The sequence below is a fragment of the Mobula birostris genome, chromosome 7, assembly GCF_030028105.1.
Source record: "Mobula birostris isolate sMobBir1 chromosome 7, sMobBir1.hap1, whole genome shotgun sequence".
In the NCBI taxonomy this organism is placed as follows: domain Eukaryota; kingdom Metazoa; phylum Chordata; class Chondrichthyes; order Myliobatiformes; family Myliobatidae; genus Mobula; species Mobula birostris.
In genome coordinates this window covers 15,774,032-15,789,305 of record NC_092376.1, presented here as the reverse complement: position 1 = coordinate 15,789,305, position 15,274 = coordinate 15,774,032, and the positions used below count along the sequence as shown (strand labels likewise).

The 15,274-nt window shown below is 45.5% G+C and overlaps 1 protein-coding gene across 1 annotated transcript in view; it reads left to right on the top strand.

Moving 5' to 3' along the window:
- Positions 1-15,274, top strand: part of cd99 (CD99 molecule) — an 81,309-nt gene that overhangs the window by 40,221 nt on the left and 25,814 nt on the right. The window contains exon 2 of the mRNA XM_072262652.1: positions 13,874-13,936. Coding sequence (XP_072118753.1) covers positions 13,874-13,936 — 63 coding nt within the window. The remainder of the gene's footprint in view (positions 1-13,873; positions 13,937-15,274) is intronic.

The window sequence follows — 15,274 nt, the reverse complement described above, 5'->3', positions numbered from 1 at the left end:
CTCGCTTTCTGTAATTCCTCTTCTATTCCGTTCTAGCTGAGTATGATGAGAAGTGTTGGCTAATGAATATATAGAGGGTACTACGTAAGCTAAGTAGCAACATCCCATCCAATTTCTTGCCATGACAGTTCCCTTGTCATCATAAGGCCCTGAGAGCCATGGAGATGCCTTCTTACCACATACCCAATAAGTTCCATTAACAGCGTACCGGGGAGGGGGGTCAGTCCTAATTTCTGTACAAGAGCTATTTCCCAAAAACATTTCCTCTATTCCTCCAGTAGGGCAATAACAGGTCCTATTTACCTTACTCAGAGTATGGACATGTTCTATAGGAGGTCTCTTAGCCACTTCTGTAGGTATTCGTAAATTCCATCCCTTAAAACAGAGGCACCCACAATTCTGGGTTGCTTTACATCCTGATATCCACCATCGATCCAAAAATGGGTCTGAGGATTTACTCAAAGAATTCATAAATCTCACAGATGACATCTCATTACTATTCAAAGGTACTCCTTCCAAGGGCATTCCTGATTCCGCATGCTGGGGTAACCTGGCACATACCCAACAAGCTGACTGCCTTATTTGTTCTGCATATGTGTGGCATAGAGAAAGGAAAGTATTTGTTTGGAGACTTGGGGTACATAGTACAAAAAGTAACATTAGTACAATCATCATGATATTACTCCTCCTTCGTTTCTCTTACTTCCTTAATGATGGGTTTACAGTCGGTCCGATGAATCCACCTTGGTTGCCCTTCCGTCTTCACGGCCGTGGGTGTGGTCAGCAGCACCTGATAGGGTCCTTTCCACCAAGTGTCCAATTTCTTTCTGTCCCGGTTCTTTATCAAGACAAAGTCTCCAGGATTAACAGTGGGATAGTCCCCTTTAGCTTGATCCTCGTCCTCTTGGTTGGCCTGGCCAACCTGTGAATGCAAACTTTGGAAAATTTTGGTTAGCTTACACAAATATTTTCCCATTTCCTCCCCTAGAGTATGCATATCTATTTTATCAGGGAGGGGACAAGTTAACCCCGGTGTCTATGGGGTACGCAAAGGCTTTCCATAGATGATTCCATAGTTTTAGTCGAGGATGTAACTCTCATATGAACAATGCCAGAGGTAAAACCTTAAGCCAGGTTAGTCCAGTTTCTTGCATAAGTTTAGTTAGCTTATTCTTTAAGATTCCATTTGCTCGTTTCACTATACCAGCTGCTCTTGGATGGTGAGCAACATGAAATTGCTGTTTTATTGCTAGTTCTTTGCAGATTTTCTCATTTATCTTAGCAATAAAATGAGGTCCATTGTCTGAGCTTGTTGATTCAGGTAATCCATAATGGGGAATCGCTTCTCTTAGTAATATTTTTACAACAGTATTATCAGTGGTGGGTATAGCCTCTATCTATCTGCTAAATACATCTACTATTACCAAGCAATATTTACAGCAATGTACTCTAGGTAATTCTATAAAATCAAGTTGTAAACAAGAAAAAGTCCACCAGGCAAGGGGGTGGTTCCAGAACCACAGGGCATCCCTTTCCAGCATTTGTGTTTTTTTACATGCTGTGGTTCGCTTTTCAGCTGCTTGCTGGAAATCAGGGCGCCACCAAGATATTAACCATTCCCTCCTTGCCCAAGTGTGTACAATTATTTACATAATCTATCAAGATAGATAAGAACACAGAGGGAACACAAACCTATCCTGCAGGGGTCACCCAGAAATTGGTCTGAGGTTCAAGGTGGTAACCCGTTTGGGACCGCGGTTTGCGCTCTCCTTCAGGGGCGTCCCCATGGATCTTATATATTTCCCCCATGTCTGGCATATCTTGTGTAATAAGAGCTTGCTGGGTTCCCGAAGGGACTAAAAGTGTGGGATTCAAGGCTGTCTGTTTAGCTGCTACATCAGCCCTAGCGCTGCCCTTAGATATCTCATCAGATTCCCCAATATAGGCTGCACATCTAATAATAGCCAAAACACAACGTAGCTGTAGAGCGGTGAGTAAGTTGTTTACAAAGGTAGCACTACAATGCGGGGGGGGGGGGGAACCCCAGAGGAAGTCAGGAATTCCCAAAGTTCCATAGTCAGTGCATAACGGGAGTCTATGTAAAAGTTCACACTTTAAACTGTTTGAGATTTCTTTTTCACAGGCTTTTTCATTTTAACATTCAAAACATTATTCAAAGAGGATTCCAGCTTAGGCTTATACCTTTGGCTCCTCCACTGAAGCCCTCATTCAGGCTCTTTTTATTTTGTTCCAAATAGTTGTGGACTCCCTCTTCAAAGTCATCTTCATTTATGACTTTGCGTTTTTTTTTTAAGGTCTTCTACAAAGAATTGGTTCTGTGGTGGATTCTTCAAAATCAGAATTGAGTACGCTGTTAGACTGCACTTCACTCTGTTGCTAGGATACAAGCAGGAGTCCGAGCAAGTAGCTCAGCTTTCTGGGTGGAGACAGCTGCTGCAAAGGAGACTTGTTCAGTCGTCACTTATCGCATAGTCAGAGCATTGTTTCCCTGCTGGATCCACAAAAGTGCTTCCATCCTCATAAAACATTGCCTCGGGCTTGAGGGGCTATTGCAGAAGGGATAACAGACTGTCCTTCTTTCACGGTGATCTGGACAGGGCGGGGGTTGACAGTTGGTGTGGCCGACTTCATGGCCGGAAATTTTCCAGAGATGTGGTACAACGTCTTGGGTTCGGTCAATTTTAAAAGAGTGTCTTACCAGATGTCCCGTCCCCACCTTTGACTCCTTCCAGTATCGGAGTTGGCCCGTGGCCAAGTCTTACCAGTCTCCCTCAGTGCTGGAGGTTTGTTTTGTCAGGGTGTAGGCAAGGAACCCAGGCTCTTTGGCTTGAACCCAGGACAAAGCCTAACGGTGGTATGAGGAACCACCAGTCCTGTCTGTCGCCAAAGGAGATCCGGAACTTCGGCCAGTAATGCACTGCCCTCTCCTCTTTTAACCTCTCCATTCACCAAGACTGGGAACTCCAGTCCCTCGAGGGGTGCATAATACTGGCTTTCCTCAGTTGAGCATTCTGTAGGATCATAACACAGAGTCACATGAGGGTCTGCCTCTGGCAGAGGGGGTTCAAACGAAGTAGAGTCCAAATTAAATGCCCACTACTGGGGGGGGGGGGGGTGTTGGCAACTGGGGAAGCTGTCAGTTGTTCACTAGTCCCAGGGTGATACCTTTGTCCGTGCATAGAATCTCGACTTCTAACGGACAGAGCAAGTCTCATTCTGCTAGATTACACCCCAGTGGCTGCGGACGTGAATATGTGCGTTCCTTTGTTCGGTTCCCGTTTCTGATTTCCCCAGATGTAGCCCGCTCGCGTCCTTCTTCCTGCTGAACGTTTTCACCTTTGATATTAGTTCTCTCTGGGGTTGATCGGGATTCAAAAACTGGGTCTCAACAATATGTCAAAGCTCGTTGTATTTGATTTTGATCATTGTCAGGCCAATTCATAGCACTTGTTCTAATCATGTTGGCTAACCTAACTGGTAAGGCATTAAATTGGTGGTGGGGGGGGGGGGTGCTGGTGGAATGGATTCCCATCATTAGAGGCTTGGTCTCCTGTGAAAATGCTGTCGCAGGCCACAAATCACTCCCAATTGTCTGCAATCTGGTCTGTCTTTTCATTCTTATTATGGATTCCCACCTGTAACTCCTGATAGATTTGGTATCTCGATTCTGCCTTCCATTTCCGCCCCTCATCACGCAGCAGAGACCGAATAAATTTTGCAGGGTCACATTATACATTTGTATAGATAGTACTGCAGACCTAGTGAGCAAAACTGTGTTGGTTTTTCTTTTCTATCTGGGGCCTGATTCATGATCATTATCATTTCCTGAGGCTTTCAGGTTGCATACACAGGAATTACTGGGGGCTGCCCCTCCTCGGCTGCTCGTGGATTGGGCCATATTCGAGTGGGCAGTCGTCTCTGTGGAGCCATTAACTCTGAGGTCTTATTGGATTCTTCCCTCCCTGTCTCGGAATAATCCTCGGTATTCCCTTACTGGATCTCAGGGTATAGAGAGCCTCCCCTTCCCTGCCACTGCTGTTTTACCTGAGCGGCCACCATATCTGAGTACTGGGAGGATTGGGGTTCAGGAGCTCTGGGTGCACTCTGCCCCTGATAAGGTGGGGGATACAGTGGGTGTCCCATCCTCACCGCGGTCACTATCCTCAAACAGGGTCGGTATGCCAGACATGGGTTCGGGATCCCGTATTTGCCCTAGTTCTCGCACGTGGCACTGCCGATCCTGTCCATATCTGCCTGTGCCTGTTTTCTTTGTTTCTCTATCTGGCCAGTAAAGTATTATTTCATTTGGTATCAGCTTTATCTTTCCATTCTTTAATCAGGAATTTCCATTTCTTTCCACAGTTCTTTTTCGTTCACATGACTCTATATCCCAAGTTCCTCCCAAAGGCCAAATATCGTTACCCAAATTCTTATTTAAGCATACTGATAACCTACGATAATTGTTTTCTTTTTCCTGGATCATCTTTACTTAACTTAAGTAATGGTGTGTGTGCTGCCTTTAGTAGTCAGTTATTTTATTTGTCATTCAGCACCCTTTGCTGGTAGTTTTGTATAGCAGTCATTTAGGTCATGTGATCTGTGTCTCTAGTTGATGGCATCAATAGTAGGCGTTGAGATAGTTCTCCATGTAGAGTTGAGGGAGAGCTTGTGCCTTTTCATCTGACGTCATCCTGATGGTCAGGTCTTTGAAAGCATTGTCGGTATGTAAAAGTAATCTTTGGGTTTATTATTTATTGATGTATATGCATATTTCCACAAATCAGAGATATTTGAACAGTTTGTGTGCAGATAAGATACAGATGGAATATTCAGGCGGGCCACATGTTCTGGCTAACCTGTAGTGAGAAAATGTGCATGAGATACATTGTATGTAGCAATGTGCGTAAGATACTTTGTATGTAGCAACATCTTGCTTACTAGTAGCCTATCTTTATGATATATTTGGAACTTATTTGTATACAGTATCTTGTGTATTATTTTGTATCATTTGTGGTACACTTAATGCTTGCCTTGTACTTACCATAATGGGAATTTGGACACCTTTTGATTGTATGTTTTTCTTTCTGTCAGTTTTACCCTACCGCCAGTTGTTACATTAAAGAACATCAATTTGGGATGTCTTTTGTCAGTGTAGTAATTGGGAATGGAGTTCATCTGCCTGTCAATTCATGCAAAGCGTGTGAAGAGATCAGGGTAGTAAGACAACGCTTTCTGGAATACGAAGGCAGTTCTCTTTTCAAAATGTCGGACAAAAAATCATCAGGATCTCAGTCACTACGGACAAGGTCCATGCCTCAGGTTCATCTTCATCCAGACGATCATATGGCTTCTCCACCAGTGCAGCCACAGCCTCAGCTCGTGCTGAAGCCCAGGCTGCTAAAGCGGAGGCAGCATTTGCAGAAAAGGAGCGCCAAATCAAAATGGAACAAGCACTCTTAGAGGTATCACTTGATGCCCTTCAAGGGGAGAAATGAGCTGAAGCATTAGGGGCAGCCATGGAAGAGCAAAATGAAGACCTCAGCTCCAAAATTGATCTTCAAACCCATGATCCAGTGGAGTGCACAAAAGAGTATGTGGAAGAGCAGGCAAAGCCTACATTACATTAGAAGGAGTCTTCACTAACAGTTAGTCAACCAGCCACTGTTGTACAGCATGCACCCAAAGCTACTGTGCAGTGTCACATTCAGGATGGTAAGCCCAGTCATGGCCGTCATCCTCAGGAGAGTATTTCATTCATTGGAAGTCAGTTAAGGCACACTGACGCTCACATGTTACACCCTTCAGGTAGAAAGCCCCAGATGGTGCAGAGTTCAAGGGGAGCCTTGGATCGCACGAGTTACACAGAGGTATCTAATAATGAAGATCATCGTCAAGCACACCAGTATGCAGAGGCCCAACAGGCTAACCCTGCTGATAGTCAGAGCATGTTGAACTTTTTCAGGTTTTTTGCAAGACGCGAACTTGTGTCCTCAGGGCTTCTGCAGTTTAGTGACCGTCCTGAGAGTTACAGGGCTTGGAAAGCATCATTCCTGAATGCCGTATGAGGTCTAAACCTTACAGATAGTGAAGAGATGGACCTCTTGGTGAAGTAGCTAGGTACTGAATCAGCTGAACATGTGAGGAGGATAAGAGCTGTGCCATCACCACAGAGAGGGCTCAAAATGCCTTGGAACAGACTTGACGAGTGTTATGGGTCACCAGAGGTAATTAAGAGTGCGCTGTTCAGGAGAGTGGATAGCTTCCCTAAGATCTCTATCAAGGACCACAGGAAGTTAGAAGAGCTAAGTGACTTGTTAATGGAGCTTGAAGCCACTAAATCTGATGGGGACCTGCTGGGACTCACCTACTTAGACACAGCCCGTGGTATCAACCCCATCGTACAGAAGCTGCCATATAATTTGCAGGAGAGATGGCTCTCACATGGTTTTAAGTTCAAGGAAGAGCATAATGTTCCCTTTCCACCGTTTGCCTATTTTGTGGAGTTCGTTTGTCAGCAAGCCAAGATGCGAAATGATCTCTCATTCCAGGCAGTACTGACCCTCCAGTGATGGGGAAGTGAGCTAAGTCAGAGGCCTCCAATCTCAGTCCACAAGACTGAAGTGTCTCCTTACACCTCCTCTTTGGCTGACACAACACACAAGAGTAAAGTGGATCCTGCTAAACAATGTTCCTTACACAATAAACTGCACCCCTTCCAAAAATGCAGTGGACTTAGGGAGAAGTCCATCGAGAATAGGAAAGGAAAGCCTTCTTAAAGCAGCATGGCATCTGCTACAACTGCTGTGCATCATCAGCACATCGAGCCAAAAACTGTGACAGCAGCATAAAGTGTGCTGAATGTGGAAGCGAGGGTCACACCTCAGCCCTGCACCCTGAACCTGCTCCTTGGTCCTCAAAGGCCCAAATCCCTGCACATGGCGGGAGAAAGGGAACAATATTGAAGAAGCTACTATTTCCTCAAGCTGTACACAGGTCTGTGGGGGGGACCTGACTGGAAAATCGTGCTCAAAGATTTGTCTCGTGAAAGTCTACCCAGCTGGCCAGCAGGAAAAGGTAATCCGGTTATATGCAATACTGGACGGTCAGAGTAATCGCTCATCGGTAATGTCTGAGTTCTTTGACCTTTTTAATATCAAAGGCCACAATTCTCCTTACTCCCTCAAGATGTGTGGTTGAGACAGCAGGCAGAAGGGTGCATGGCTTTCAGGTGGAATCCGTGGACCAGCAGGTTATTTTCTCTCTACCAACACTGAGTGCAGTGCGATTTCGAATAATCGCTCTGAAATCCCCACACCGGATGCAGCACTGCATCATGCTCATCTGAAACCTCTGGCGCAAAAGATCCCAGAGCTAGACCCTCGGGCTCCCATCATGATCCTGCTCAGAAGAGCATCCATAAAGTACGGAAACAGATAAATGGGCCGCATGACCCCCCCCCCCATGCTCAAAAACTGGACTTGGGATGGGTAATTGTTGGCGACGTCTGTCTAGGAAATCTCCACAAGCCGGCCACTGTGAGCACCTACTATACCAACACTCTGGAAAATGGCTGCCACTCCGTCTTTGACCCATGCCCTAATCGCTATGTTGTAAAGGGAAAGTGATACAGCAGCAAGGCCCCAGGTCTCACCGCACCTGTCCATGTGGAGGGTCCCACATGTGAGGACTATGGAGACCACCTGGGATGTAGTGTCTTTCAACAGACAAAAGATGTTAAGATGGGCCTTTCAGTTGAGGATATACTCTTTCTGAAGACTATGGAAGAGGGAGCCTATAAAGATGAGGAGAATAGCTGGGTAGCTTCCCTGCCATTCAGAGAGCCACGACCTCGCCTTCCCAGCAACAGGTCACAAGCAGCAGACCGTCTTTCTTCACTGCGCCGCGCCTTTAACAAGAAGCCTGAGTTGAGGGATCATTTGATCTCATTCATGGAAAAGATATTCTAGAATGGCCGTGCAGAGGTAGCTCCTCCCCTTGGAAGAGATGAAGAATGTTGGGACCTCCCTTGCTTTGGGGTTTTACCATCTAAAGAAACCAGGCCAGATTCGGGTGGTCTTTGATTCAAGTGCTCAACACAAGGGAGTCTCACTGAATCAGGTCCTCCTGACTGGCCTGGACCTCAACAACAGTCTTCTTAGGGTACTTAATGTCATGGTCCGGATCGGGGTCCCTTTAAATTTACCTTGTTTACGTTACGGTCCGGACTGTTGATTCCCTGTTTTCCCGTGTCCCTCGACTTTGGTGATTAGAGGCAATTAACACTCGGCCGAACCGGTAGTTTATAGTCTCCGGCTTTCAGCCGTTCGGTGAGGGAGCGTCTGCAAAGTCACGGCGTGCCAATGTCATCTGGCCGGAGCAAGCCTTGTCTCCGCCCTTCCTCACTGGAGCAACCCTGTCCAGTTACCTCGCCGAAGCTAGCCTGCAAAGTTTCCTCATCAAGGTGGGTCCATCAGTTAACTCACCAGAGAGAATCAGGAGCCGCTGTCTACTGCTCCTGGGCCGAGTCCTGAGCTTGCCACTACCCGGAGGTTCCAAGCACCACGTCCTGGTTCCGGTGGCATCCAAGTACCACGTCCACGTCCTGACTCCGGCGGCATCCAAGTACCACGTCCACGTCCTGGTCCCGGCGGCATCCAAGTACCACGTCAACGTCCTGGTCCCCACGGCATTCAAGTACCACATCCAAGTACTGACCCTAGTGGTCTGTGATTCCTGTCCTACCCCCCCTGTCTGAATCCCTTCTCTGGCCTCTAGCCCTCGTCTGCAGCCCCTGCCTGCACTTCGGTCTAGTTCCATCACCGGAGCTAGGTAGGTTCTGTCTGGTGTTCATTCGTGTTGGTCTTGTCTTGTCCTTGCCTCCGTGGGGTAAGTCTGGCCGTCTTGCTGTTGCCCTGCGGAGGATCATGAGTCCTGGCCCTATGTCCTGTACCCAAGGAGGGGTCCCGGCTCTCTGTTCTGTGTATGTGTCCATAGTTGCATGTACCTGTTCCCCCGAGACCGAGGCTCTGTGTTCTCATGTTCCTCCTGTCCCTAGCCCATGTCATGTCCATGCCTGGTTCTGGGGTCCAAGCCCGAGGCAAGACCCAGGTACTAGGTCCTTGCCCAGTCTCAAGCTCGGAGTCCATACCCTAGCCTCGTCATGTCTCCTCTAGTTCTGGGAGCCGATTCCTAGTCCAAGTCCAGACCCTTGGTCCCAGCCTAGTCGTAGTCCTGAGTCCTTATCCTGTTTGCTCTTCCTGCTTCTGCTTTGCTCTCTTGGAATCGAACAATGAACTAAATCTAAGTAACCAAACAAGATGTGTCTTGCATTTGGGTCCACCCTTGCTCCCAATGCCCCGCCATTGTGACACTTATCTGCTTTTGTAAGGACTCCATTGCCATCACAGTGGACATATAACAGATGTTCCACTGCTTTGTTGTCAGGCCGGAAGACAGAAATTTCCTGAGATTTCTTTGGTATCGAGACAACAACCTGGAAAATGACATCACGAAGTATTGCATAAAAGAGCACGTCTTTGGAAATAGTTCATCGCCATTCAGTGTCTCAGATGAGCCACTGCAGGAGGGGAGAGGGAGTTTGTCAAGGATGCAAGGCAGTCAGTTCAATAGACATTCTGGGTACTCAAATACAGCAGAACTTAATAATTTAGATAAGAGACTCTACTGAAATTAAGAAAGGAGTGTAAAGAAGGTCCTGCCTTGTCTCCACCCCTTGTTGAAACCAAAAGGTGTGAAAAGCCAGGAGACATCCTCTTGTGGGTTTTTTGTGAGCTTTTAATCCTTATCTCACCCCAAAGAGCAGCTGCTCGGACACACTGCAGCTATTCTCAAACCAGAATACACAGACTCAGCCTTAACCATTATTTACAGGAATCTGAGAATCCGCTTAAAACTTTATCACTCCTTCCTTCCACTAGCTTGCAGGTCACTCTGAGGAAAGTTGTAGCACCTGCCTATCACCTCCCACCTCATATTGCAACTTTGGATTGGAGAACGGCACTCGAGTCGAGCATGAATTTTCCCCTAAGGAGTTATTCCCTTAATGGAGAATTCATAGATCGACTGGGCAGCCAGAGACATTTTTTCCCAGGGCAGGAATGGCTGAAGTGAGGGGGCATAATTTTAAGCTGATCAGAGCAAAGTACATGGAGGATGTCAGAGGTAGTTTTTTTTTACCTAGACAGGTAGGTGTGTGGAATGCCTTGCCAGGGGTGGTGGTAGAGCTAGATACATTTGGGGGTGTTTAAGAAACTCTCTTTAGATAGCCCTACATTGTACTATCATCCATGTGCCTATGTGGGAAGGTGGGGAAAGATTGATCTAAGGGTAGCTCAGCACAAAATTGTGGGCCGAATGGCCTGTATTGTGCAGTAATGTTGTATTTTTTCCTGTTTGTGTGTGCATGATATGAAACTTAATTAGCAATCAAAGTCTGGAGTCCAAACAAAACTCAGGGGAAAAAGTTCTTTTTTTCTCTCTTGTTCAGCAGCCACAGGTTGAGGGCTTCTGTTCAGCAGTATTGTTTTTTGAAGAATATTTCTGGTCTAATTGACCTAAGCACTGGGCCGATTTGGAATGCTTGGGTATGGGCCTTAAGGCGGCGGCGGGGTCCAGCCCCAGAGCATATCGATGTGGATCCTTGTGTGGGGAGCAAAGTGGCGTTTGGACGATTTAAGCTCCAGGCTGGGTGGATTGGAAATGCAAGGTGTCGGGACCAGAGGTGTGGGTCAGTCTGGTTCTGTGATGTTGGCTCCACTCTCCGCTGTGTTGTGGCTCAGGCCGTGGGCCTGCTCCAGGCTTCGTGTCTATGGACGCACTATCATTCTGAATGCTGTGTTTGCTTCTATTGTTTGCACGATTTGTGTTTTTTATTGCCTCTCCCTGCGCTTTGGGTGCTTGTTGGACTTTTTTAACAGGTCCTATTGGATTTCTTGCTTTGTGGTTGCCTGTAAGGTTGTATAATTTATACATAATTTGTTAATAAATGTACTTTGAAAATCGTTTGAATTTGAACCTATTCCATCATCTGTTATCTATCCACAAAGCTTGAGTTTCAGCACATTTTGTATGATCCATGCCATCTGTCTTTGTTTCTTGCTAAGAAGGAGATCGTAAATGCACTCAGTTTTTGTACATGTTACTTAAGATGCCCTTAGGTTGGGTGGCATGGTAACATAGTGGTTAGCACATTGCGCTACAGTACAGGTGACCCAGGTTCAATTTCCGCTGCTGCCTGCAAAGAGTTTATATGTTCTCCCCGTGACCGTGTGGGTTTCCTTAGTGGTCCAATTTCCTCCCACAGTCCAAAGATGAAATAGTTGGTAGGTTAATTGGTCATTGTAAATTGTCCCATGATAGGACTAGGATTAAACTGGGGGATTGCTGGGCCTTGCGGCTTGCAAGGCCGGAGGGGCCTATTCTGTGCTGTATCCTCATAAATAAGTTTGTAGCTGATCAGAGTTGCCCTTGGTTATGGTAGAGCAGAGGTTCCCAACATGGACCCCTCAGTTAATGGTAAGACTCTGTGGCATAAAAAAGGTTGGGAACCCCTGCGGTAGAGACTTCTCTAAACATTGTCGTCGAGCTGTGAAGAATTCTGGGTCATTCTATGATCGTGGCACAACTTTTGGCCTTAATGAAATGAACAGAACTTATCATGTTCGTGTAACATTCTGTAAATGAAGTATTCAGTCTGCTGCCACTATTATGAAGTAATGTTCATTACAGATTTTTTTTGTCTGAACAACAAGCTTCTATGAACAGTGAATGAGATAAATGACTGAGTTTCTCCTGTTTATAATATGACATTTATCATATATAATAAGCACAAAGGGGCACAAATGTATTGTTCATTTCCATAGATGCTGCCTGACTTGCTGAGTTCCTCCGGCATTTTGTGTGTAGAACTTTAAGGTGTTGGGAGAGAAGCATAGGGGAGATGTCAGAGTAACACACACAAAACGCTGCAGGAACTCAGCAGGTCAGGCAGCAGTTAGGAAAAGGAATAAACAGTGGACGTTTTGGGCTGAGACCTTTCATCAGGACTGGAAAGGAAGGGGGAAGAATCCAGAATAAAAAGATGGTGAAAAGGGAAAGGGAGAGCACAGTAAAAGGTGATGGGTGAAGTTAGGTGAGTGAGAAAGGGAAAGGGCTGGAGAAGAAGGCATCTGATAGGAGAGAGGATCCTGGGAAAAAGGGACGAAGGAATGGCACCAAAGGGAGGTGATAGGTGGGTGAGGAGAAGAGGTACGAAGCCAGAGTGGGAAAGAGAAAAAGAAAGATGGAGAGGAAAAGAAAAAGATTAGCAGAAGGAGAAATGAATATTTGTGCTAAATACCTAAATGGAATAGGAGGTGTTGCTCCTCCACCCGGAGAGTGGCCTCATCATACCATAAGGGGAGCCCATGGACAAGACATGTAGAAATGGGTATAGGAATTAAAATGGTTATTCCCTGGGACATTCTGCTTTTACCAGATGGAGCACATGTGCTCGACAAAGCGGTCCCCCAGTTTACCTCCAATGTAGAGGGAACCCCACAGGAGCACCAGCTACAATAGACACCCCCAACAGATTCGCAAGTGAAATGTTACCTCACCTAGAAGGACTGTTTGAGGCCCTGAATGGAGGTGAGGGAGGAGATGAATGGGCAAGTGTACGTACCATTTCTGTCGCTTGCAGGGATATGTGCCAGGAGGGAGATTAGTGGAGGGGGGCAAATGAACAAGGGAATCAAGGAGGGAGAGATCCAGAGATATTTTGTTTTTACGCAAGAAAAGTAGGTGCGTGGAGCATCTGCCGTGACGATTATGGACATTTAAGAAGAGTCTGTTAGGAACATGGATAAAAGAAAATGGAAGGCTTTTTGGTTGGAGGGGGGAAGGACTAAAGAGGTCAGTACATTATCGTGGGCTAAATTGTCTGTACTGTACTGTCCTATGTTCTATAACACTGGAGAGCTCACACATGCCATCAGCTGAGATGTCTAAACACGGGATTCTACAGGTGCTGTAAATCCAGAGCAACACACACAAGATGCTGGAGGAGCTCAGTAGGTCAGGCAGCATCTCTGGAGAGGAATAAAGAGTTGATTCTTTGGGCTGAGACCCTTCATCATGACAGCAAAGATGTCTAATGTGTAGCTGAACCACTGACTTCCTATGTTTACTGGAGCTGTACTGTTCCTTGACATACAAATCCCCCACCGACAGGAGAAGAGTATTATGGTCATATCCTGCTCACTGCTTGTCTAACTTGTTTTTTTTTTCCACATATAAAATAACCTAAAATCCCTAGATAGTAATAGTGACAGCAGAATTAATTACTTCATTTACATCCAAATATAGATCCCATTGGTTTTCTTTTTGTCTTTTATCATGGTGACTTCATTAGTACTAAACAATTTGGGAATGGGTCATTTATGCCAAACAAGTTATCCCAAATTATTCCCCCGGATGTTGGAGAATGAGGGGAGATTTGATAGAGGTATACAAAATTATGAGGGATGTAGTTAGGGTAAACACAAACAGGCTTTTTCCGGTGAGGGTAAATGGTGAAATGTTTAAGGGGAACATGAGGGAGAACACCTTCACTCAGAGGGTGGTGAGAGTGTGGACCAAGCTTCCAGCAGAAGTGGTGGATGCATCTCCGATTTCTTCTTTTAATTCAGCATGAACTAGATGGGCAGAAAGGCCTGTTTTTGTGCTATAGTGTTCCACCATTCGGAGAGCAAATCCTGATGATGTGGTTTTCTTCCGTTGCTACGGTTGGTATTAAACATATCAGTGATTGTTCTGAGGAAAATTAATTTCAATCCTGTGTTTCATTACTCAGGGGATGACGATTTTGGTTTCAACCTAGAAGATGCAGTAAATGATGGTCCAACTAAAGCACCACGTATGTATAAATAACTTTACTGATATTGAGTCATCTAGCACTGAAACTGGCCCTTGACTCCATGTCCATGGTGATCATTGTCTACCCATCTATACTAATCTTATTTGCCAGCTCTTGGTCCATGGTCTTCAATATCTTTCCATTTCAAGTACTTATCAAGTTGTGAGAGTACCTTGCTCTACCATCCTGTTGGGCATTACATTCCAATTTCCAAACTCCCTCCAGGTGGGGGAAAAAGACTATGTCAGATCCCCTCTAAACCCAGTACTCTTTACCTGTTCCTGTGCCTTGTACATTTATGCATAACTGCCTTGGGATAAAGATGATACACTTCGTGACCACTATTATATATCTCTCTTGTACCTAATAAAGTGGCCACTGAGGATCTGTTCATGGTACTCTGCTGCTGTAGCTCCTCTACTTCCAGATTTGAGATGCTGTTCTGCACACCACTGTTGTAATGCATGGTTATCTGAGTTACTGTTGCCTTTCTGTGAGCTTGAACCAGTCTGACCATTCCCCTCTGACCTCTGTCATTAACGAGACATTTTCACTCACCGGATGTATCTTTTGCTTTTTGCACCATTCTCTGTTAACTAAATAATGTGAAAATCCCAGCAGATCAGCTGTTTCTGAGATGTGCAAACTACCCTGTCTGGCACCAACAGATCGTATTTTCTTCCCCATTCTGATGTTTGGTCTGAACAACAACAGAATCTCTTGACCATGTCTGCATGCGTTTATGCATTGAATTGCTGCCACATGACTGGCTGACTAGATACCTGCATTAACGAACAGGTGTACCTAATAAAGAGGCCACTGAGTCTATCTTTCTATGCCTCTCAGTCAGGTCTTCCTTCTGTCCCACCACAACAGCCAACTCAACTCCAAGTCAAACTTGCTCTCACCAATTTTGAGACAACATCCTGATGAATGTCCTGTGCAGTCCTATATTTTCTCTTGCGTATTTATATATCCTCATCGCGTGTTAACCAGAACTATTTGGTAGGGTTTTTGTTTCAATATCTTGATGGAATCATTTGATAAATCTGCAGCTTTATATAAGACCAACAGACATAGAAACAGAATTAGGCTATTTGGCCCATTGAGTCTTTTCTGCCAGTCCATTATTGCTGATATATTACCCATTTGAACCCCATTCTTCTGTCTTCTCCTCATAACTTTTGACACCTTTACTAATCAAAAACCTGTCAACTTCCATTATAAATATACCCAGTGACTTGGCCTCCAAAGTCATCTGTGCCAATGAATTTCACGGATTCACCATGCTTTGGCCAAAGGAATTTCTCCTCATCTCTGTTTTGGATGAGTTGTAGA